The sequence below is a fragment of the Oncorhynchus gorbuscha genome, linkage group LG07 (genome assembly GCF_021184085.1).
Source record: "Oncorhynchus gorbuscha isolate QuinsamMale2020 ecotype Even-year linkage group LG07, OgorEven_v1.0, whole genome shotgun sequence".
NCBI classification, from domain to species: domain Eukaryota; kingdom Metazoa; phylum Chordata; class Actinopteri; order Salmoniformes; family Salmonidae; genus Oncorhynchus; species Oncorhynchus gorbuscha.
Window position 1 is genome coordinate 69361107 of NC_060179.1, and position 26714 is coordinate 69387820.

The following is a 26714-nucleotide window of genomic DNA, read 5'->3' on the forward strand; positions in this document are numbered from 1 at the left end:
AGTTGTATTTTGTTCATAATTATACTATCCCATAATCATACAAGAAAATATTGATTTAAATGACAAATTCACAGTAGTGAACCCGTCAGAGTTTTAAAATCTTATTCCATTGAACATGCCATAAAAATGCAGGCATTTTTCATTATTTGAAGAGTCCCTTGGTCCTCCTTGTTTTTTTGATTACCACTTAACCTCTTTAACAAAGAGTACCTTATATCTACACAGATCTACTGTTTTATATGCTAGCTCCACTTCCCTTCCTTTCTGCATGATTCATCAAATACAGTATTTGAGAAGGATGGCAGCTTGTATATTAGTTATTATGGGTCACTTTGACCCAGTGGGGTCTAACTCAACAGATGACTTACTGAAAGCAGTCAGTGAACCTTCAGTTTACTTGTTTAATCCTTGAGATGAATAATTGTTATCACAAAGCTGTTTACAAGGGCAGTCCGATTCTGATCTTTTATTCACTAATTGTTATTTTGACTAATCAGATCAGCTCTTTTGCCAATAATTGGGCAAAAGATCAGAATTAAAATGCCTGTGTAAACCCAGCCTTGTTTTAATAATTGTAAACACACATGCTCAGTGTGGTTAATCCACCAATAATTAAACACTTTAATGGAATGTTATGTGAGTTTCTTGGTAATGTTTATGTCAGAATGTCAGATTCACTGCAGCCCATCCAATCCATTCATTTGGCCAAAGAGGAGATGATGCAGAACATAAGGCATTTAAAACGTGACCTTAAGATCATGTGAAATTTCCAAAATGTGAAATAAATGTGACAAGATGTGTCTGGAGTTTGATAAACGTCATTGGCACTCGGATTGGAAGCAGTGTTATGGACAGAAGACATGAAAATAAAGCTCTTTGGTTACACATATACCAGTGGTGGGTTTGGTGTTGAAAAACAGAAGCATATCTATGCAGAAAAGTACCTCATACTTACGGTAAAAGATGGTGGATCTTCAATGTTATGGTGCTATTTTGCTTCCCCCGGTCGTGGGCTCCTTGTTAAGGCATCATGAAATTTACCAAGTACCAGGACATTTTAGCCAAAAACCTGGTTCCTCTGCCAGGGGGCTGAAACTTGGCTGCAAGTGAATCTTCCAGCAAGACAATAACCCCAAGCACTAATAAAAATCCACAAAGAAATGGTTAATTGACAACAAAATCAACTTGCAATGGCCATCTCAGTCTCCGGACTTGAACCACATTGACAACCTGTAGTTTGAATAGAAGACGGCAGTCCATAAGGGCAGACGAAGGATTTCAAGGATCTGTAAAGATTTTGTATGGAGGAATGGTCTCAGCTCCCTCCCAATGTGTTCTCCAATCTCATGAAACGTTTTAGAAAAGTCTCAGTGTCATTATCCTCACAAGGGGAGGGTGCTGGAGTATTGAAAAGAGGGGTGACAATAATTTTGACCCCTGTCTTTTTTACATTGGACGGCAGGGTAGCCTAGTGGTTAGAGCATTGGACTAGTAACCGAAAGGTTGCAAGTTCGAATCCCCGAGCTGACAAGGTACAAATCTGTCGTTCTGCCCCTGAACAGGCAGTTAACCCACTGTTCCTAGGCCGTCATTGAAAATAAGAATTTGTTCTTAACTGACTTGCCTAGTAAAATAAAGGTAAAATAAAAAATAAATACAACATTTAATTTATTCATTTTTAAACAAAACATCATACTCTGAGCAATTGTATTATATAATTCCCTATTTTTGCATACAATATAGCTCAGGATTTGTATTATTTATTTAATAAAGTATTTTTGATAATCTTTATTAAAGGTGTCAATAATTATGGACTTGACTGTATATCACAAAAAAAATTGTGAAACATCTTCAACATTTCGGAATGGCTAAACAAGCAACAGTTATCTGAGGATAGACTAAAACTGTTATTTATTCAGAAAAGGTATTTTTAGTAGATCCATCTTTAAAAAGACTCATGGGAACTCTGAATGCCCCAATTGGCTGGCATGAATGACAGGCGTGTGTTTTTCTGTTGCCATCAACGAACAAGCACATGAACAGATGAATGAATGGTTGGGATGGTTGACATACTTATCTGTTCAATGCAAGGCCGTAAATTAAGCTACCTACAGTTGAAGTCGAAAGTTTACATAAACCTTAGCCAAATATATTTAAACTCAGTTTTTCACAATTGCTGACATTTAATCCTAGTAAAAATTCCGTCTTAAGTCAGAAAGGATCACCACTTTATTTTAAGAATGTGAAATGTCAGAATAATAGTGGAGAGAATGATTTATTTCAGCTTTTATTTCTTTCATCACATTCTCAGTGGGTCAGAAGTTTACATACACTCAATTACTATTTGGTAACATTGCCTTTAAATTGTTTAACTTGGGTCAAACATTTCAGGTGGCCTTCCACAAGCTTCCCACAATAAGTTGGGTGAATTTTGGCCCATTCCTCCTGACAGAGCTGGTGTAACAGAGTCAGGTTTTTAGGCCTCTTTGCTCACACATGCTTTTTCAGTTCTGCCCACAAATGTTCTATAGGATTGAGGTCAGGGCTTTGTGATGGCCACTCCAATACCTTGACTTTGTTGTCCTTAAGCAATTTCGCCACAACTTTGGAAGTATGCTTGGGGTCATTGTCCAATTGGAAGACCCATTTGCGACCAAGCTTTAACTTCCTGACTGATGTCTTGAGATGTTGCTTCAATATATCCACACAATTTTCCCTCCTTATGATGCCATCTATTTTGTGAAGTGCACCAGTCCCTCCTGCAGCAAAGCACGCCCACAACATGATGCTGCCACCCCTGTGCTTCACGGTTGGGATGGTGTTCTTTGGCTTGCAAGCATCCCCCTTTTCCCTCCAAACATAACGATGGTCATTATGGCCAAACAGTTATATTTTTGTTTCATCATACCAGATCATATTTCTCCAAAAGGTACGATCTTTGTCCTCATGTGCAGTTGCAAACTGTAGTGTGGCCTTTATGGCGGTTTTGGAGCAGTGGCTTCTTTCTTGCTGAGTGGCCATTCAGGTTATCATCGATATAGGACTCGTTTTACTGTGGATATAAAGAAATCAAATTATGTCAATTAGCCTACCAGAAGAATCTAGAGCCATGACATCATTTTCTGGAATTTTCCAAGTTGTTTAAAGGCACAGTCAACTTAGTGTATGTAAGTAAACTTCTGACCTACTGGAATTGTGATACAGTGAATTATACATTAAATAATCTGTCTGTAAACAATTGTTGGAAAAATGACTTGTGTCATGCACAAAGTAGATGTCCTAACCGACTTGCCAAAACAATAGTTGAAATTTGTGGAGTGGTTAAAAAACTAGTTTTAATGACTCCAACCTAAGTGTATGTAAACTTCCGACTTCAACTGTACATACACAACATACAAGGGCAAGCCAACTCAAAATTGTAGGCCTCAAAGTATGTAGACCTACAGGGACTCTGAACGACAATATAAACGACGAAACCATCAGGTTAGTGGGTGGGGATATTTAAGGCGGTTCTACACAGCATTTTCACCAATCACTGCGGTCAGATTGACGCGTGAGCGACTGTCAACGGGCCAGCTGAGCGCAAAAGAGTGAACAGCGAACTGGGCTAGAAGTTCAGTAGACCAGCACAACCAACGCAACGAAGGAAACTTTGACAGCGGACCCTATTTTATCCAACTTCTAAAGCATTAGTAGGCTAAAGGTTGTGGATTGTAGGCTTACCTTTAGTGAATCGGTGAAAAGGCTGTACAATCCTTGGCAGTGTTCTGAGACTGTACAGCTGCCTACTGCTTCTGAAAGAAAACTTGCATCTGAAATGGACTGTGCGTAAAAGAGCAGAGAAATTACTTCATCTCGATTTGACTTTCAATATTTTTCATTGTGAATGTTATTTGTTACTTGAAAATTGTTGCGTAAGTGGACTGATTCGGACTTTCGGGGAAATTCCATTTGTTACTGAACTTTGCAAAAGAAAACATGACGGCTGATAAGGACAAGAAAAGGTAAAGTAGATTTGTTTAGATTTATTGTTTGGCCTATTTGTTCTTAGATGTAGACATTTTATAAGAAACTATCATGTTAAACCTACTATTAACACGTTAAATGCTAGGCCTAGTAAGCGATTTTCCTCGCAATCAATGAGTGACATTTCGCCGAAAATGTTGCCCTTTAACAAATAGCGCGCTGTACTTTATAGGGTATATTATTAGAATAAAACGTTCCTTATAGAACTAAAAAGGCTTTTATCACTTGCTACATATATGGAACCACAAAAAGTTATATATATAGAACCATTTATAGGGTTATTTGATAGCAACCGTAGAGGTTATTCTTCACTAAACCAAAATGGTTCTATATAGAACCTTGCATGGTGACATTTATTAATTATATTACTATTAAATAGTAATATTTTGAGCTAAGAATATAATTTTTATAAACAATGTAATAATGGACAGAAGAATACCAGCATAGGTTTTAGAATGTATTGTCTTTATATGCAAACAATGTTTGGAAATATGCACTGATGGCCAGGGAGGCATCTCTGTTTGAATGATGGGCCAGGTTAACACTGGTGACTTCTTTACAACACAATAATAAGACCAAGCGCCAGGATAAAGTTACTAAAGGGGCTCTTGAAATCGCCGAGATTGCAACATTTTGGGGGTTCTTGCATTGGAATGATATTGAATTCTGCTTATTTCACGCTATACCACAATAAACATATAGTTCAAATGCAGAGACTCCAAGATCATGGAGTGCTTTTGAAGTGACAGGTTGGCACGAAATCTGTAGCCTTTCTCTGCTGCGCTGTATCAGGGTAAAACACTGGCCTTCTAACAGTCGTAAGGACAAAGATTCAGCAGGAGGCAGGCAGATAAGTGCAAATGAGTGTCGGATTTATTTACACAGCGCTGCTGTTTCAAATATGATGGTGATATTTACGAATATATGTACAAAGTTCTGACTTCAAAATGTCAGTACTCAAAAGAAAAAGCCTGTTTTAACCATCATTCAGGAAAAACCTGTTTTAACCAATAAAGCACATGTGGGGTCTACCAGGCTCAGATACAGACTCCTCTTGAGTTACCCAAAAGTGAACTAACTAGAACATCCCCAAAGGGAATGAAATACATTTAGCCGCACCTATTCTTGGCAAGCAGGCCAGGTATATCTATAGATAGCTAAAGCGCCGCGTTCACACAACATTAAAAATGACAGAGAAACCAGACACATGTTCTCCAATCAAAGACAATGAATAAATTGACAGCAAACTGTTAAATGCAATTAAATAAACCACACGTTATTTATCCACAAGTGTTGCGCAGTTTGTGAGCTCTCCAAACAACCTTTCCAATTGGAGAAGGAGAATGTTATGAGTGTATATTGTATTTAATGAATTGTCAACATTTTCCTAACCAAACATTCAAAATAAACGGGGGAATATGCAGGGATTAACAGTAACTTCACTGATGACTATATATTTCGTGGTGCATTGATAAACATCGACAAACAACTTGAACGCTGATACAAATATCCCGCAGGAATTGTCAGGAGTCAGTGCGCAATAGTGGAGAGAGACATGTCTACAGCATGTCTTCACGACACACCGGGTCTCCACATGTTCAATTATGCTCAAGTCACGTTCCTAACACATAAGCAGTAACCTTAATTAACATTGTCAGGAGATGTTCCCTTCATCTGAAATCATCATGGTTCAGTATTTCTAACCACCCCCCCTTAAACACACACACACTCCCTAAACGAATGGACATGTGACAGCCAGGCAGAATGGCACATTCCAAACAAGCACTGGGTACATGATACATATTGACCAACATGGTATGTCCATTTAGTGAATGTAGATTGGCGGAGCAAAAAAGGAACATCATAGAATTTACCCCGAGGCAGATGAACACTTTGCTCAGGCCCTAAACACTGTCCACTAAACTTTTGCCGATACTGGTGCACAAACCTCCCTGCATGGGCTGGGCCTTTGTTGAAGCAGGTAAAGGAGCATTCCATCCCAAACGATGCACAGTGGACACTGGGGTTGTCTCCAGATTCCCCAGCAGTTACACAACTTCCTTTCCACACTCAGGAACATTTTAGAGATGCCGCCATTTTCTCCCAAGCCCGGGTGCTCTCCTCTCCAGACTTAGGAGAGAGCTCGGTCATAATCAATTCAGTGTCAGTCAATGTCCGGATGAACACCTCACACACCCCATCACAGGGCAGGACACTCATGCAGAGTGCCCCTTATAGGAACAGCAGAAGAGCAGGAAGGTCACAGTTCGGCCTCCAACATGGCGTCCTCACCAGGACCCAACTGGTAAACTTGATCACGTTATTCACTTAGCCGTCCACAGAGATGACAAACATTTTCCCTTCTTTTTATGGAAATACAAAGGAGTCATACCTTACTACCCACCGTGGCGTGCTCTGTCCATTGTGCTGACAGCTCAGCGGAGATACAGATCTTTTTTTTCCGCCAACCTGTTAATCAACTTTTTTGCTATTTTTACATAGGGACATAACTAAAACTGAGGTGCCACAAGATTCAACTGAGGGGGCTAAGTCCCTTCTAGGCCCCTTGTGGAACTGGGTATTAATACAATATAATATACTTTGTCTATTAGTTACAGTGAGCAACAAAAATAGGTATTCTGTTCTCAACCCCCCAATCATACAGTTCAGAGGAGCACAGGTTCTTAAGTGCCTTAATCAAGTGCCCAACCATAGGGGAATGTTTTGATGATGTGAACCCAGCAGCCCTCCAGCTGTCAGATCAATACTGTCATTTTTACCCCAGCGTCCATCCTGGGATTCAAACTGGCCACCTTTCAACCACAGGTTCAACTCCTGCCACAGGTCCATCTCCTTATCCACTGGGCTACCTGCTTGACTGGTACCAGAGGAGAAAAACAAAACAAAAACACGAGTTCATCTTCAGAAATAATCATGCGTTAATCTGATAAAAGGAAGACAAAATGTTAAGCAGTCTTATAATTATTATGATGTAGAAGAGCATTTTACATGCAGGTGTCAGCAGCACCTGAAAGAGAGATCATTCTGATAGTTCTGGGTTACTGCCAGACAGAGCACAACATAGTTTGTTAAGAGTAGTGAAATGATTAACTAGGCTATTGAATCACCAAGACTTATCATACATCATTTATTATCAATAATCTATACATACAGTTGAAGTCGGATGTTTACATACACCTTAGCCAAATACATTTCAACTCAGTTTTTCACAATTGCTGACATTTAATCCTAGTAAAAATTCCCTGTTTTAGGTCAGTTAGGATCACCACTTTATTTTAAGAATGTGAAATGTCAGAATAGCAGTAGAGAGAATGTTTTATTTCTTTCATCACATTCCCAGTGGGCCAGAAGTTTGCATTCACTAAATTAGTATTTGGTTGCATTGCCTTTAAATTGTTTAACTTGGGTCAAACGTTTTGGGTAGCCTTCCACAAGCTTCCCACAATAAGTTGGGTGAATTTTAGCCCATTCCTCCTGACAGAGCTGGTGTAACTTAGTCAGGTTTGTAGGCCTCCTTGCCCGCACATGCTTTTTCAGTTCTGCTTACACATTTTCTATAGGGATTGAGGTCAGGGCTTTGTGATGGCCACTCCAATACCTTGACTTTGTTGTCCTTAAGCCACTTTGCCACAACTTTGGAAGTATGTTTGGGGTCATTGTCCATTTGGAAAACTCATTTGCGACCAAGCTTTAACTTAACTGATTATCTTGAGATGTTGCTTCAATATATCCACATATTTTTCCTGTCTCACGACGCCTTCTATTTTGTGAAGTGCACCAGCCCCTCCTGCAGCAAAGCACCCCCACAACATGATGCTGCCACCCCTGTGCTTCACGGTTGGGATGGTGTTCTTCGGCTTGCAAGCATCCCATTTTTCCTCCCAACATAAGAATAGTCATTATGGCCAAACAGTTCTGTTTTTCTTTCATCAGACCAGAGGACGTTGCTCCAAAAAGTGCGATCTTTGTTTTCATGTGCAGTTGCAAACCCTAGTCTGGCTTTTTTAATGTCGTTTTTGGAGCAGTGGCTTCTTCCTTGCTGAGCGGCCTTTCAGGTTATGTCGATATAGGACTCGTTTTACTGTGGATATAGATACTTTTGTACCTGTTTCCTCCAGCATTTTCACAAGGTCCTTTCCTGTTTTTTTCTGGGATTGATTTTCACTTTTCGCACCAAAGTACGCTCATCTCTAGGAGACAGAACGCGTCTCCTCCCTGAGCGGTATTACAGCTGTGTGGTCCCATGGTGTTTATACTTACATACTATTGTTTGTACAGATGAACGTGGTACCTTCAGGCATTTGGAAATTGCTCCGAAGGATGAACCAGACTTGTGGAGGTCTACAATATTTTTTCTTGGCTGATTTATTTTGATTTTGAGGCACTGAGTTTGAAGGTAGGCCTTGAAATACATCCACAGGTACACTAAAATTATGTAAATTAGCCTACCAGCTGTTTAAAGAATAGTCAACTTAGTGTATGTAAACTTCTGACCCACTGGAATTGTGATACAGTGAATTACAAGTGAAATAATCTGTCTGTAAACAATTGTTGGAAAAATTTATTGTGTCATGCACAAAGTAGATGTCCTAACCGACTTGCCAAAACTGTAGTTTGTTAACAAGACATTTGTGGAGTGGTTGAAAAACGAGTTTTAATGACTCCAATGTATGTGTTTGTAACCTTCAGACTTCAACTGTACCTCCCCTCAGTCAGCAACAGTCTTCTAATTGCTTCATGAAACAGACTAGTCCCCTCAATTGACTCCACACTGAAATATTGAAAAAATATCAACATTTGGTTATTTGCCCATGTTAGACTGGGTCTGTAGCTCTATTTGGCATATCCCATAATAAAAATAATGTATATTTCAAAGAGTTTGCTTGTATAGTGGCAAATTAAAGTAGCCTAGCTTTTTCTGTTTAGCTAGCTAGCTAAATTATCTTACAAACGTGCTCAAATTCTAATAACGTTTCAACTTTATTTATCTAGCCTATAATTTATCATATGACTTGGGTTTCATATATTTTAATTAAATAGTCAATGTTGCTTACCTTGATACATTGAAAAATAACATGCTTACTGGTAGGCTAACATTAGGCTACTTGCAAGCTGTCATACTGGAATTCTTCTCTGCAGATGCTCTCAAGCTCTGTGAGCTATTATCAGGTCTGTCCAGAGATGTTTAATCAGGTTCAAGGCAGGGCTCTGGCTGGGCCAATCAAGGACATTCAGAGACTTGTCCCGAAGCCACTCCTGCGTTGTCTTGGCTGTGTGCTTAGGGTCGTTGTCTTGTTGGCAGGTGAACCTTCACCCCAGTCTGAGGTTCTGAGTGCTCTGGAGCAGGTTATCATCAAGGATCTCTCTGTACTTTGCTCATCTTTGCCTCAATTCTGACTAGTCTCCCAGTCACTGCCGCTATAAATATCCCCAGATCATGATGCTGCCACCACCATGCTTCGCTGTAGGGATAGTGCCAGGTATCCTCCAGACGTGATGCTTGGCATTCAGGTCAGAGAGTTCAATCTTGGTTTCATCAGACCAGAGAATCTTGTTTCTCATGGTCTGAGAGTCTGTAGGTGCCTTTTGGCAAACTCCAAGCGGGCTGTCATGTGCCTTTTACTGAGTAGTGGCTTCCGTCTGGGCGCTCTACCATAAAGGCCTGATTGGGGGAGTGCTGCAGAAATGGTTGTCTTTCTGGATGGTTCTCCCATCTCCACAGAGGAACTCTGGAGGTCTATCAGAGTGACCATCGGGTTCTTGGTCACCTCCCTGACCACCTCCCTGACCAAGGCCCTTCTCCCCCGATTGCTCAGTGTCACCGGGCAGCCAGCTCTAGGAAGAGTCTTGGTGGTTCCAAACTTCTTCCATTTAAGAATGATGGAAGCCATTATGTTCTTGGGGACCTTCAATGCTGCAGAAATGTTTTGGTACCCTTCCCAGATCTGTGCCTCGACACAATCCTTGTCTTGGAGCTCTACAGACAATCCATTTGAACTCTGTGCTTGTTGTTTGCTCTGACATGCACTGTCAACTGTGGGACCTTATATAGACAGATATGTGCATTTCCAAATCATGTCCAATCAACTGAATTTACTACAAGTGGACTCCAATCAAATTGTAGACACATCTCAAGGAAGATCAATAGAAACATGATGGACCTGAGCTCAAGGCCAGCATCCTGGAGTCACCTCTTCATTGTTGATGTTGAGACTGGTGTTTTGCGGGTACTATTTAATGAAGCTTTTTTTGCTTCTGTAATCAGAACAACAGTTTTCAGTTGTGCTAACACAATTGCAAAAGGGTTTTCTAATGATCAATTAGCCTTTTAAAATGATGAACTTGGATTAGCTAACACAACGTCCCATTGGAACACAGGAGTGACGGTTGCTTATAATGGGTCTCTGTACGCCTATGTAGATATTCCGTAAAAAATCGACCGTTTCTAGCTGCAGTGGTCATTTACAACACTAACAATGTCTACACTGTATTTCTGATCAATTTTATGTTAATTTAATGGACGAAAAAAATTTGCTTTTTTTTCAAAAACAAGGACATTTCTATGTGAACCCAAACTTTTGAATGGTAGTGTATATAACCTTTATTAGTAAAGGGTTCTTTAATCTCATCTGAAGAACCAGAGGGTTCTATATTAAACCCCAAATAACCAGTTTTCTAAGAGTGTAACCCTCTAAAATAGAAAATGCGCTGTAAGCTACAGTCAGAGACGGTGGGGCGATTTCTTTTTTGACAGGGGTGCAGGATTTTTTGTTGTTGTCTAATTTACATTGCCTTCAGACAGTATTCAAACCCCGTGACTTTTTCCACATTTTGCTGTGCTGCAACCAGAATTTTCACTACAAAGATACAGGCGTCCTTCCTAACTCAGTCGTCGGAGAGGGAGCAAACTGCTCAGGGATTTCACCATGAGGCCAATGGTGACTTTAAAACAGTTACAGAGTGATAGGATACAAAACATTGTAGTTACTCCACAATACTAACCTAATTGACAGAGTGAAAAGAAGGAAGCCTGAAAATATTCTAAAACATCCATCCTGTTTACAACACACATACTGTAAAAAATGTGGCAAAGCAATTCACTTTTTATATGTTTGGGGAAATCCAATGCAACATATTACTGAGTACCACTCTCCATAATTTTAAAAATGTTTTACCACTTTTTTGTGGGGTAATTGTTTTAGTAGCTACTATCTTGTCTCATCGCTACAACTCCCGTACAGGCTCGGGAGAGACGAAGGTTGAAAGTCATGCGTCCTCCGATACACAACCCAACCAAGCCGCACTGCTTCTTAACACAGCGCACATCCAACCCGGAAGCCAGCCGCACCAATGTGTCGGAGGAAACACTGTGCACCTGGCGACCTTGGTTAGCGCGCACTGCGCCCGGCCCGCCACAGGAGTCGCTAGTGCGCGATGAGACAAGGATATCCCTACCGGCCAACCTCTCCCTAACCCGGACGATGCTAGGCCAATTGTGCATCGCCCCACGGACCTCCCGGTCGCAGCCGGTTACGCCTTCTCTTCTCTGAGTTTCTCAGGATAAAAAATACATGTAATAGAGATAAGCACAGGCAAACTGCTAGAGGAAAATCTGCTTCAGTCTGCTTTCACCAGACAGGAAAATAACCTTAAACACAAGGCCAAATCTACAATGGAGTTGCTTACCAAGAAGACAATGAATGTTCCTGAGTGGCCAAGTTACAGTTTTGACTTAAATTTGCTTGAAAATCTATTGCAAGATCTGAAAATGGTTGTCTAGCAATGATCAACAACCAATTTGACAAAGCTTGAAGAATAAAAAAAATGTTAAAAGGCAAATGTTGCAGCTTTTCTCTTATTGAATTCAACTCTGACATTTTCCTTTTTGCCTCCGTGGATCAATGATGTTACCTTTTTCTGCCCGTTCCCAAAAGCATTTGGCGACTGGTGTGTAGGCTATTAGGCTGGCGTACAGTTACTTCCTGAAGTTTAGGCTTACACTCTAATGCCAGATAGCCTACAACCATGAAAGAAAAACCTAAATGTAGCCTAGATAGGCTATAAATTGCACAATAATTATACATTTGTGGACTTTTGAAGGTATTGTTTTCTCTTTATACAGCCCATGGATATATCCGCGGGGAATGCAGGTTATGAGTCAACCCATCATCAGTAGTAGGCTATGTAGGGCTAATGAAGAGTAAAAAAAACAGAATCTGTTAAACAGACATAGCACACATTATCTGCTTAACAGAACTTCTCAAAGTAATAATAAAGATAAAGTCTATACAGTAACTAGAGTGGTGAACAGGGAAGGAGAAAGAGAGTGATGAAAGGGAGAGTGAATTTCAGTGGCTGTAGCCTACTTCATCTATAAGGAAGGTTTTCAGAAGGCATAACACCTGTAACTTTGACTTTAATCTCAGACCTCAGAGCAAAACTAAATATTGACCTTGTGACCATTTTATATTAAGAAAATGGACTAAAACATTCTGGGACCCACAAAGATTGCCACATTGTACTACTGTGTAGTATGTATGTATTGAGTATTGCCTGATGGTGAGCCTGTAGTTCTGGTTTACAGTACGCAGAGCCCACAGCGTACTGTACTTCAGCCTATGGCCTCTACAGCAAAAAAAATACATGGCGATAACTGTTCCCGAGTGGTGGTGACTTGTGAACTCATGTTTGTTTCACTTATTAACTTATTTACTGGTATCAGATTTCACTGCCCACAGCTTAGTAATGGTCTATCCCATGTGCGAGCCAAATCATGAAAAATATATTTAACATCTTCTAATTCTTAGCTCCTTAGCTCTCCTCCGGCTCCCTAGGAGAAGACAGTGGATATGTGCATCCTTTAGTTCTGGAGCGTTTTCTGTATTGTTTGAGTAAAAGGGTTAGATAGAGACACCATATCCCCATGAGGAGAGCAGTGTGAGAGAGTCTAGTAATGAGATGAGCGCCTCTCAGTCTGCGCCAGCCTCGTGACTCTGCACTGAAGAGCTTTCTCAAACACACACTGTCAGATCAACCCCAAACATCCAGAACATTAACAAGACAGGTATTAAGAATCGAACAGGGACACTAAATCTTTATGATCAGGATATCATGGACTGGAGGGGCTGTAGAGAATGAAGTGACATTTCCTTTGGGCAGAGAAGGGTTTCCCATTAGACATAACAACTTATTCAACACAAGAGACGGCCATTTTAGAGAAGACTACCAGATCACTGGTTCAATGAGGTTAGAGATTAAAAAGAGAAAGCCCCAAGGGTGTGTCTGTGTGTGTCTGTGTGTCTGTGTGTGTGTGTGTGTGTGTGTATTAGGCCTTGCCATTTATTGCAAGTTTAAATAACTAGTCTTTATGGCATTGTCAATGGGGTGAATCATTGCTTCTGGCCTGGCTTGCACAGCAATGTTTATTTCAGCGGTGATATTGCATACTTAGTTTTATAGACCATGTGTTATTGTGAAAGGATCCACTTATGGGATTATTTGATGTGTTTATTTACTTACTGTTCTCATATGGCTATACAATAACAATGTATAAGCTGCATGACAAATGTAAGTATCCACTTTTTCCGCCATTCATTTATCATACGTTTCATAAGTAAAGGATTTGTCTATTCCCATGTTTTTCACGTACTGTCACCACAACATTTATTCTCATAGCTAGCACTGTGAACTGATAAACATTCTGGCTTTCTACACCAGTCACTTAGTGCTGGTCTGTTTTGGTTTGTGGCTTTCGTGAGGTTATGTCACCTTTATTATGGGGTTCTCTCTCTGTCTCTCTCTCTCTCTCTCTCTCTCTCTGTCTCTCTGTCTCTCTTTCTCCCCGTCTCTCTATCTCTCTCTCTCTCTCTGTCTCTCTGTCTCTCTGTCTCTCTTTCTCCCCGTCTCTCTATCTCTCTCTCTCTGTCTCTCTGTCTCTCTTTCTCCCCGTCTCTCCATCTCTCAGTCTCTCTCTCTCTGTGTGTGTGTGTGTGGCTTGTTCTGTGATGGGTCCTCTAAAGGAGCCAGTAGCCCGTTAGGGAGTAGAAAGGCCCTGCTTTGGCCAAAGCCCCTGTCAACTCAGCTATTCAGTCCATTGGCCTGTGCAGACAGAGCTGGCACTGTGCCCACTGCCTTGCCACAGCGCTATCCGAACATTACCCAAACATTGGCATACCACACTCAACATTTTTCCTCTAGGCAATGATTACAGATTGGCCATGGTATGAAGAGAGATTAACCAAATTCACACTGAGAGACATCAACCAAATTCACACCGAGAGACATAAACTAAATTCACACTGCGAGCCAGTATGTGATTGCTGGTCCCACACCTCTGGAAGGTCTGTGTCTGTCTTACCTCAATTTTTCTGGGATCCTTTTCAAAGTAGTGGGGCCTTGTAGTGGTTTAGTTCTTTCCATCAGTATTGAATATGACTTGACATTGAGTAGATGCCTGACTGGCGTTGAGGAGAGAAAAGAGAAGAAAGCCTAGAGAGGGCCAGGCAGTGTTATACATGTTGTGTCAGGTAAGTGCCCCTAGGAGACTTGGCACTAAAGATTTTTGCTCTCTAATCCAGAACTTTACTCATACACAGACACACAGACACACAGACACACAGACACACAGACACACAGACACACAGACACACAGACAGACAGACAGACAGACAGACAGACAGACAGACAGACAGACAGACAGACAGACAGACAGACAGACAGACAGACAGACAGACAGACAGACAGACAGACAGACAGACAGACAGACAGACAGACAGACAGACAGACAGACAGAAACACACACACACACACACACACACACACACACACACACACACACACACACACACACACACACACACACACACACACACACACACACACACACACACACACACACACACACACACACACACACACACACACACACACACACACACACATATAAAAACACAGACACACACAGACACACCTTATACTCTCCAAGATAATGAGTAAGGTCTCAGTTTGGTTTCTCTTTCACAGTAATTTGATGGAGCTTTAAATGGCAGGCTAGTGGCACAAAAACTACCTCTGTGTAAGACCACTGTGCTTGTGTGAGGTTTTAGGGCTCTTTTAGAGTTTAATGTGAGGGTTTTAAAGAGATAGAGAGGGAAACAGTATTTCCCAGCTGTATGGTGTCTCTAAACTGAAACATGCCATTTATTGTGACAAGGTCTCAGGAGGGGTAGGGAACACAGGCTTCTGAAATCCCAACCCCAACCCCGCTGGAGAAACAGCATGGGGGAGGGGCTGAATTCTTGGTATTCTCCATATCCCTGTCTCCCCCCCCTTCTCTCCATTCAACTTCATCTGCATCTCTGCAAGTTGTTGTTGTAAACCTTCTTCAGTAAACTGTCACCTGGTCCTTCCAGCCCCCAGCTTCCTCTTCCTCCAGCCAGCTTTACCGCAATGCCCTTGCTCACGTCAGCTGGCCTCAGTCCAGCCCTCAGTCCCAGACCCATTCCCGTCAATACCCCCTTTTTACTGGAGATATTAGTATGTCTGTATAGAACTTCACCCACTAAGCCCCTATGTCTTTGAAGCTATGAATCATAAGGTTTTTATACACATCTTGGGCACTTATGACACACTATTGTATTGAGCTGATGGTACTCATATAGGATAGGCAGCTCTTTGGCCCAGACTGCAAGCCTTTTAAAGCCTGTGTCTGCCCATGTAGTTGTGGCTTGGAAGTTACTATTAGAATGTGCCAAAACAAGCAGTGCGACTTGGCAGGGTCATGTTTCGGAGGATGCATGGCGCTCGACCTTCGCCTCTCCCGAGTACGTAGGGGAGTTGCAGCGATGAGACAAGACTAATTACCAATTGGATATCAGGAAATTAGGGAGGTAAAGAGATACAAGTACAAAAAATACAAACACATCAAATAAATGTCCACATGCTGGACAGCAACTCAACTGCATAAATTCTAACGTGTGTGGTATAGTAGTTCATCAACCAACGTCATTTGAAATGAGTCATTTTGCATTGGAGGTAGGCAGGGAGACACTGTGACAGTAAAAGCATGGATCAGAGGTGCATTTCCTTCTCACTAAATCCTAATCTTTTTACTAAATCCTAATCTTTTTACTAAATCCTAATCTTGAGATTATACTTAAATCACATCATTTTCAGCTGTTATCTGATAAAACAGTGGAGAAAGATGAAAGGCGATGGAACAACTCTAGCCACTCCCTCCTTCCCTCACTCTCACTTAAATCATTATTCTGCCAAGGCAGCGGTTGCCTAGTTTGTATGCAGTGGCAGAGCGGCACTGGGCCACTGTGGTCCGCCACCTGTGTTTTTGAATATTAGCCCATCACAGTCAGCAAATCACAGAAGAATGTTTATCCTCCAGAAAAATGTGCCTGTGGCCGCTATGCAGGTGGTCTTGCCTGTTAAGATGTCAAATATTTGTTGACAATCTCATTAAGATGTTGAAGTGGCACAGGGGAGAATGATAGACAGATGTGTGGTGTGGCACATCAAGTTATGAACATGAAGATGTGGGTGGCCGTTATGGCGTGGGAAGGGGGAGCAGGGGGCAGCCATCGTCAGAACGGACTGGGCGTGATCCCATCATGCCTTTCAGTGAGTGTATCAGATGGATCAGCCATCTCCTCTTATCTCCCTTCCCCTGATTGAGAGCAGCTCGTTGGGCTGCGCTGCACTTGGTTGGGCTGGCGGCTGGTGGCTAGCTGGCGGGCGCTGTTTGTTTGACTGTGTGCAGGAACACTATGTTCCAGAGGATCAGAGATTAGCCCGGGCCGTATTGTTCGCTGTTTGTGTTTAGCAAGACGCCACTACCACAGGAAGACAGACTGTAAGCATGGAAGGTGTGCGTGTGTGCGTGTGTGCGTGTGTGCGTGTGTGCGTGTGTGCGTGTGTGCGTGTGTGCGTGTGTGTGTGTGCGTGCGCGTGTGCGTGCGTGTGTGTGTGTGTGTGTGTGGGAGGGAGGTGTATGGTCTGTTCGAATTATGTGACCTGAAACCACCTTTATCGACATTACATTTTTTATTGAATACAGATGGCAAAAATGGAAGCCGTGTGAGTAACCTTCTTTTGGTGCTTAAAATACAAATCTGGCCCCTTAGCTCTTCCTAACTCTAATGGTGTTTCTGTTGTACTCCAGGCACAACAAATAGTGCATGAAAATACCAAATATTAAACAAAACCTGTACAGGTGAGAGGAATGTAGCTAGCGCATAGGTGTTTAATGATAAATGATTTGCTACTTATGTAAGCTGGAGAGACTGAGAGGGAGGGCTGGAGAAGAGAGAGAGAGTGACAATGATTCCTGAAGAGAGCAACACTTTGTTTTAGTCCCTCATCACGGAGATGGTTTTTTTGTATGTAGGTGTTGATTTAAATTGTTGGGCGAAATGTTGAGATATTTTTTTTTCTTTTCGTTTCTGTTATGCAATGATACTAGCTAATAGCCCCAACTGTTCATAAGCTATAGCCAAATTCAGATGAAGAAAACCTGAAACCGCCCTGTTTGTCACTACTGCTAAATGGCGCACATCGGAGGTTACTCATGAGCGGAGGACCTCAAGCTAAGGATGAAGGCAAGATAACAGAAATGATGTATTATTAAACAACATTATGCCAAGTTCACAAGGCTTCTGATGATGTGAGGCCCCAGGCAATTGCCTGAGTTGCCTAATGATAAGTCCGGCACTGCCTGTACAGGCGAGAGGAATGTAGCTAGTGTATAGATGCTACATGAAAACTTGTTTGCTACTTATATAAGAGGGGGATGGAGAGAGGGAGGGCTGGTGAAGAGAGAGAGTGATTCCTGAAGAGAGCAAAACTTTGTTTTAGTCACTAATGAAAGGTCATAGTCCAATCACGTATCTTCTTTGTGGATTTTGGATGAACATATCTAGAATGTCCCTGTAGCGTCCCTGTAACTTCCCTGGAATGTTTGTGTAACGTCCCTGTAACTTCCCTGTAGCGTCCCTGTAACTTCCCTGTAGCGTCCCTGTAACTTCCCTGTAACTTCCCTGTAGCGTCCCTGTAACTTCCCTATAGTGTCCCTGTAACTTCCCTATAGCGTCCCAGTAACTTCCCTATAGTGTCCTTGTAACTTCCATATAGTATCCCTGTAACCTCCCTGTAGTGTCCCTGTAACTTCCCTGTAGCGTCCCTGTAAATTCCCTGTAGCGTCCCTGCAACTTCCCTGTAGCGTCCCTGTAACTTCGCTATAGCGTCCCTGTAACTTTCCTGTAGCGTCCCTGTAACGTCCCTGTAGCGTCCCTGTAACTTCCCTGTAGCGTCCCTGTAACTTCCCTATAGTATCCCTGTAACTTCCCTGTAGTGTCCCTGTAAACTTCCCTGTAGCGTCCTGTAACTTCCCTGTAAATTCCCTGTAACTTCCCTGCGTCCCTGCAACTTCCCTGTAGTGTCCCTGTAACTTCCCTGTAGTGTCCCCTGTTCCCTGTAGCGTCCCTGTAACTTCGCTATAGCGTCCCTGTAACTTTCCTGTAGCGTCCCTGTAACGTCCCTGTAGCGTCCCTGTAACTTCACTGTAGCGTCCCTGTAACTTCCCTGTAGCGTCCCTGCAACTTCCCTGTAGCGTCCCTGCAACTTCCCTGTAGCGTCCCTGTAGCGTCCCTGTAACTTCCCTGTAGCGTCCCTGCAACTTCCCTGTAACTTCCCTGTAGCGTCCCTGTAACTTCCCTGTAGCGTCCCTGTAACTTCCCTGTAGCGTCCCTGTAACTTCCCTGTAGCGTCCTTGTAACGTCCCTGTAGCGTCCCTGTAACTTCCCTGTAACTTCCCTATAGCGTCCCTGTAACTTCCCTGTAGCGTCCCTGTAACTTCCCTGTAGCGTCCCTGTAACTTCCCTGTAACGTCCATGTAATGTCCCTGTAGTGGCTTGTATCTAGCCACCTGGTTCTCTACCACCCCTGTCCTACTTCACAGACTGCCCATACCGTGTAGGTCCTTCAGGGCAGTTCTGGAAGGGAGTGTATGTATATTTTGTGTTTCCTAAGCATTAGTTTGTTATGACATTAACCTTCTGACAGAAAAGGAGACGTGGGGAGGGATGAATGACACAACAGAAAAAAGTTAGTTTGGAGTGCTAGGTTAGGTATGTTGAAACAATGTCTTTGACTGACATGTTAATCAAAAACAGGAAAAAGTGGAGGTGTGGCAGCCTCATTATTTTAACGTAGGCTGTCACTCACAGTGTCAATGGGGGCGTTTTTTGATATAGGTTTTGGTTTAAATAGGAGGTAAAGCAAGGCCCCTGAGGTTTTTCTGCAGAGCAAATTCTCCAGTGTTAAATCAACATTTCACACTGATCCATTTCACACTGGTCCATTTCACACTGGTCCATTTCACACTGGTCAATTTCACACTGGTCCATTTCACACTGGTCCATTTCACACTGGTCAAGTGTCTATACGGTTCCACACTTTTCAGTGTTAAATTAACTCACTGTTATGTGTTTAGCCTTATTTGCATATTTCTAAGAGTGCCTTGCCTTTTTAATTAATTATAGAGTTACCACCCATGACTGTATTTGTTAATGAAAGAGACATGGTTGTTGTGTTCATAGATTTTTTTGTCCTTTGGCCGTCACCAAGTGAGATCCTAAGTGAATATGTTATCATTCAAATAGAATTCTTTAGCACAATATAACACATTTCAGAAGGCGTTATTTTGAGGGCCTAGTTTTACCATAATACGGTGGCCTGAAACTCGTGGTTTACAGGCAAAATCAGGCCTGCAAGTCGCATTATGCCGGCTTGCAAAGGGATGTGTAATTCCAATTGGAATCCAGCCGGAACGGGGATAGGAGCATGTCAAATCTGGTGTCAAGTGCAAGCTAAGAGTCTACATTTTTTAAATAAATTAAGGCATACACTATATAATTTATTCAACAATTTTCTAACCTAAGTATTGGAATAGGCAAAGGTTGCAAAAGGGCTTTTAACAGAATAATGTAGGCATAAAGTTCCCTGCCAACTAATATCAACATTTCTATTTCATTTAGGAGAAATTATTTGCCTTGTGTAAGTTTAAGAATCCTGTCCCTTTGAGATCTTTAAGATATTTTCTAATTTATGTCTCTCATGAGGAGGGAAGATAAGGAAAGATCACAGAAGTAACAAGTAAAGGTAGAACTACCAATTAGTTATATTGATGTTATTGATATCTATTTGGTTTACAAATTATAAAGTGGTTAAAACTATAAATTCTGTTACCAAATTGGTCCAGTCCGGACCAGACCAAATCTGAACCAATCATAGACGTCTATGTTTCAGAAGTTTGGAGAGCACAGCACAGTATAGTAGAGCACAGTAGAGTACTGTGCTCTAGAGTAACATAGAGTAGAGTTCAATACAGACCACAGCTGAGTTGAATACACTATAATGTACTGCACTGTACTGTACAGAACTCTACTGTACTGTACTGAGCTCTACTGTACTGTACTGTATTGTACTCGACTGAGCTCTACTGTACTGTACTGTATTGTACTCGACTGAGCTCTACTGTACTGTACTGTATTGTACTCGACTGAGCCCTACTGTACTGTACTGTATTGTACTCGACTGAGCTCTACTGTGCTGTACTTTGATATCCAAATTTGTGAAACATAGACATCTACGATAGGTTCAGATTTGGTCCAGTTGGACCAACCAAATTTGGTCTTGTTTGGGGGTTAAAATAATAGCTAGAGTGTAGAATAATACTCAAATATGCAAAGGTGGATATTGCATATGTCTAACTTTGTATGTATTTAGGATACATTACCATAAAGAGAATGACATTCATATCCATTATTATGATTTTTTTGTGTAGTACAGTTAAAAACTCAGGGATAGTTTACCAAACTTCTGTTACCAAACTTTGCATTCATAAGTGTGTTTTTGCAAAATGTTCAATGTAAATTGGTCAAATAAACCAGTTGTCTGGTTTGTTAGACATTGAAAGCTATGGTTTTTGTTTGGCATACATTTTAAAGTGGAAAATCGGAGTCTCAGGGCAATTCCCTTACAGTGGAATTCCCTTACAGTGGAATTGCCCATAATTCAAAAAAGGTTGATGGAAAATAAAGAATTCCCAAAGAAAATGAGTGGAAATGGATATTGCTACTCCCAAGTGTATTTATTGCCTAGACGTTTACCAACAGAATGTGTGAACCAAACTGGTCCTCATTAGGTAACACCCCTACTGGATGAGGACCACTCTGGTACTAGGCAATCTCATGACTCTGGAGCAACAGTGCACTGAGTTCAACATGCTTATATGTGTAGGATCTTAATTTGATCTCCCTTTACACATGTAGTGTATTTGAGGTTCAAAAAGGGATTCTGAAGTTTATCATTTCAACTTTGAAATTTCAGACTTGATTTTCCCTCACGAAAATGCATCAACCCCTACAAAAATGTCCATGAATTATAATCCCCATACTAATGAACGTTTCCTCTTGCTGCAGGATTATTTTTTTCTGCTGTAGCAAACTGGCTCAAATTAAGATCCTACATACTACTGTATATCACACTCTTGTATCACATTAAACTCTTACAAAGTTCAACACTCTGCTCTTCATAGCTCTTCAATCATAGCTACATCTCAAAATGTCAGACTTGTTCTGCCTTTTTTAATCCTCCTTAACAATGTGCCTGGGCCCCTTGGGGCCTTGTGACTTGCCACAGCTAGGAGTTTAACTAACATCAGCGTTAATGTCAGGTGATGTAGAGAACAGTAGAGAATGTCAGGTATGCATTCTCTGCCAAGGGGCCCTGAATTTATCAGAATACATGCTGGGTCGTTCCATGTAATTTCTGCAAGCCATAACACCCATCATCTCAGATTGTTCTGAAACCATTTCTGTCGTTTGAAATAAATGAGATTAGCATTCATGCAACATTATTTTGTTAAAAGCTAATTAATTGCCCCAAAGATTCTGGCCCCTAGATGGTGCTTTTCCCTTCAATGTTAAAAGGTTAGTTCAACCAAATACAAATGTACATATTGGTTTCCTTACCCTGTAAGCAGTTTATGGATAAGGTATGAGAGCACCCCCATGCTTTGGTGTTGTTTACCTGGTCACTTTTTGAAATGCTAACTTTGTTTAATTTGTGGCACAAATCCAATGCAAATCAATGGTACCTACAGTGCATTCGAAAAGTATTCAGACCCCTTTATTTTCCCCCAAAATGTTAAAGTTACAGCCTTATTCTAAAATGTATTAAATTATATCCCCCCCTCATCAATCTACACAAAATACCCCATAATGACAAGGCAAAAACAGTTTTTTTTTTAAACAACTGAAATATGAAATTTACTTAAGTATTCAGACACTTTACTCAGTACTTTGTTGAAGCACCTTTGGCAGTGATCAGAGATCATAGTGATCATGGCACACCTGTATTTGGGGAGTTTCTCACATTCTTCTCTGCAGATCCTCTCAAACTCTGTCAGATTAGATGGGGAGCGTCAATGCACAGCTATTTTCAGGTCTCTCCAGAGATGTTCAATCGGGTTCCAGTCCGGGTTCTGGCTGGGCCACTCAAGGACAACCAGAGACTTGTCCCGAAGCCACACCTGCATTGTCTTGACTGTGTGCTTAGGTTTGTTGTCCTGTTGGAAGGTGAACCTTCGCCCCAGTCTGAGGTCCTGAGTGCTCTGGAGCAGGTTTTCATCAAGGATCTCTCTGTGCTTTGATCTGTTCATCTTTCCCTCGATCCTGACTAGTCTCTCAGTCCCTGCCGCTGAAAGACATCCCCATAGCATGATGCTGCCGCCACCATGCTTCACCATACAGATGGTGCCAGGTTTCCTCCAGATGTGATGCTTGCCATTCAGGCCAAAGAGTTCAATCTTGGTTTCATCAGACCAGATAATCTTGTTTATCATGGTCTGAGAGTCCATTAGGTACCTGTTGGCAAACTCCAAGCGGGCTGTCATGTGCCTTTTACTGAGGAGTGGCTTCCGTCTGGCCACTCTACCATAAAGGCCTTATTGGTGGAGTGCTGCAGAGATGGTTATCCTTCTGGAAGGTTCTCCCATCTCCACAGAGGACCTCTGGAGCTCTATCAGAGTGACCATCAGGTTCTTGGTCACCTCCCTGACCAAGGCCCTTCTGCTCCGATATTTCAGTTTGACCAGGTGTCCAGCTCTAGGAAGAGTCTTGGTGGTTCCTAACTTCTTCCATTTAAGAATGATGGAGGCCACTGTGTTCTTGGGAACCTTCAATGCTGCAGACATTTGTTTTGGTACCCTTCCCCAGATCTGTACCTCGACAAAATCCTGTCTCTGAGCTCTATGGACAATTCCTTCAACCTCTTGGCTTGGTTTTTGTTCTGACATGCACTGTCACCTTCGGGACCTTATATACAGTTGAAGTCAGAAGTTTACATACACTTTGGTTGGAGTCATTAAAACTCATTTTTCAACCCCTCCACAAATTTCTTGTTAACAAACTATAAGTTTATGGATAAGTTTTGGCAAGTCGATTAAGACATCTACTTTGTGCATGACACAAGTAATTTTTCCAACAATTGTTTACAGACAGATTATTTCACTTATTTACTGTATCACAATTCCAGTGGGTCAGAAGTTTACATGCAATAAGTTGACTGTGCCTTTAAACAGCTTGGAAAATTCCAGAAAATTATGCAATGTCTTTAGAAGCATCTGATAGGCTAACTTACACCATTTGAGTCAATTGGAGGTGTACCTGTGGATGTATTTCAAACCCTACCTTCAAACTCTGTGCCTCTTTGCTTGACATCATGGGAAAATCAAAAGAAATCAGCCAAGACCTCAGAAAGAAAATTGTAGACCTCCACAAGTCTGCTTCATCCTTGGGAGCAATTTCCAAACTCCTGAAGGTGACATGTGCATCTGTACAAACAATAGTACACAAGTATAAACACCATGGGACCACATAGCTGTCATATCACTCAAGAAGGAGAGGTGTTCTGTCTCCTAGAGATGAAGAGTGGAAATCAATCCCAGAACAACAGCAAAGGATCTTTTTTTAAAACCTTTATTTAACTAGGCAAGTCAGTTAGAAACACATTCTTATTTTCAATGACAGCCTAGGAACATTGGGTTAACTGCTTTGTTCAGGGGCAGAATGACAGATTTGTACCTTGTCAGCTTGGGGATTCAAACTTGCAACTTTTCGGTTACTCGTCCAACGCTCTAACCACTAGGCTACCCTGCCACGAAGATGCTAGAGGAAACAGGTATAAAAGTATCTATATCCGCAGTAAAACAAGTCCTATATCGACATCACCTGAAAGGTCACTCAACAAGGAAGAAGCCACTGCTCCAAAACCGACATTAAAAAAGCCAGACTACGGTTTGCAACTGCACATGGGGACAAAGATCGTACTTTTTGGAGAAATGTCCTCTGGTCTGAGGAAACAAAAATGGAACTGTTTGGCCATAATGACCATCGTTATGTTTGGAAGACAAGGGGGATGCTTGCAAGCCAAAGAACACCATCCCAACCGTGAATCATGGTGGTTACAGCATCATCCTGTATGGGTGCTTTGCTGTAGGAGGGACTGGTGCACTTCACAAAATAGATGGCAAGGGAAATTATGTGGATATATGGAAGCAACATCTCAAGACATCAGTTAGAAAGTTAAAGCTTGGTCGCAAATGGGTCTTCCAAATGGACAATGACCCCAAGCATACTTCCAAAGTTGTGGCAAAATGGTTTAAGTACAACAAAGTCAAGGTATTGGAGTGGCCGTTGCAATGCCCTGACCTCAATCCTATAGAACATTTGTGGGCAGAACTGAAAAAGCGTGTGTGGGCAAGGAGGCCTATAAACCTGATTTAGTTTCACCAGCTCTGTCAGGAGCAATGGGCCAAAATTCACCCAACTTATTGTGGGAAGCTTGTGGAAGGCTCCCTGAAATGTTTGACCCAAGTTAAACAATTTAATGGCAATGCTAATTGAGTGTATGTAAACTTCTGACCCACTGAGAATATGATGAAAAAAATAAAAGCTGGAATAAATCATTCTCTCTCCTATTATTCTGACATTTCACATTCTTAAAATAAAGTGGTGATCCTAACTGACCTAAAACAGGGAATTGTTACTCGGATGAAATGTCAAGAATTGTGAAAAACGGAGTTTAAATGTACTTGGCTAAGGTGTATGTACATTTCCGACTTCAACTGTAGACAGGTGTGTGCCTTTCCAAATCATGTCCAATCCATTGAATTTACAACAGGTGGACTCCAATCAAGTTGTTGAAACATCTCAAGGATGATCAATATAAACAGGATGCACCTGAGCTCAATAGAGAGTCTCATAGCAAAGGGTCTGAATACTTATGTAAATTAGATATTTTATTGTTATGTTTTAAATAAAAGTCCGTGGGTGGTTGTTGACCATCTCTTTGGATTCCTCATGTCTCTCATTGTTAGAAAAAAGTTAGGTCCAAATCGGATGTTAGGTACTATATTTATTGGATATTATTTGAATCCTATATATTAAAATAGCCAATTTGGGTGCAATAAGTAGCTCAATTTCTTAGACATCAAATTATATTTCAACAAAATAATTTTCCAGGAATGCTAATCTTATCTGTTTCTAACTACAGAAAGGATTTCTGAAAATCTGAGTTAGTGTGTGTCGAAATCCTTTTCTTGTGCTTTTTTAGGTGGAACGACGCTAATGCATTCTCCTCTACTGACTCAGTACCCCCTGTCCTCGTCTCACATTGAAAAGCTAAAGGGACAGATCTTGGTCCCATGTCTATACAGTCTATAGAAGGGTCATGCCATCGTTCTGTTTTTACCAGCTTCCTATAATTAATGTGCAGGTTTACGACACAGACACACGCTAGCAGTGAATAGAGAGACAATGGCTGACGAAATGGGCTGGACGGAGATCCACAAGTTCTGAACTGCATATCTATTCATACTGACTCACATTACAGGAATGTGTTGGAATGGAGAAAGTGTAGCGGCCCTGCATCTCTCAGCCAGGTGCTAAATCAGGTGAAATGCGTAAGCTAGGGGTGAATATGTGTAAATGAAACAGACAATATCAAAGGCAACTCTGTCATTGTACTGTTACATCATGATCTGGCAGAGCTTAAAAGCCCACTGTTTTCCTACAGATGTAGGATCGTAATTTGAGCCAGTTTGTAACAGCAGGAAAATAATCCTGCAGCACCAGAAAATGTGAGTTATTATGTTGATTATAAGTAATGGACATTTTTTTTGTAGTATTTGATAGATATTTTTGGGGGGCAGACTTCTCACAATCTTGTTGAGCAGTCATGTGTCTTTGTAAGCCTGTTAAAAGAGATAAAAGTCCCAGAAAATCGTCAAAGACCACCACCACCCAAACCATAGACTATTTTCTCTGCTGCCGCACGGCAAGATTTACCGGTGCATCAAGTCTGACAGCTTCTATCCCCAAGCAACACAACCTGTAAATAGCTAACAAAATAGCTACACGGACTGAGTTTACCTTGTATCTCTATTGAACTTTTAGTTCAATTTGTGCACTTTCTCTATGCACACTCACAGGGCCCTACACACTCACACTCACAGGGCCCTTCACACTCACAGGGCCCTTCACACTCACAGGGCCCTACACACTCACACTCACAGGGCCCTACACACTCACACTCAC

At 41.6% G+C, this 26714-nt stretch overlaps 1 protein-coding gene across 2 annotated transcripts in view; it reads left to right on the forward strand.

Annotated features, from left to right (window-relative positions):
* Window positions 1–3549: 3549 nt before the first annotated feature.
* Window positions 3550–26714, forward strand: part of LOC124040295 (endothelial PAS domain-containing protein 1-like) — a 54959-nt gene continuing 31794 nt past the window's right edge. For both annotated transcript variants that reach the window (XM_046357346.1, XM_046357347.1), the window contains exon 1: window positions 3550–4004. In XM_046357346.1, the coding sequence (XP_046213302.1) occupies window positions 3979–4004 (26 nt within the window). In that variant the 5' untranslated portion in view covers window positions 3550–3978. The remainder of the gene's footprint in view (window positions 4005–26714) is intronic.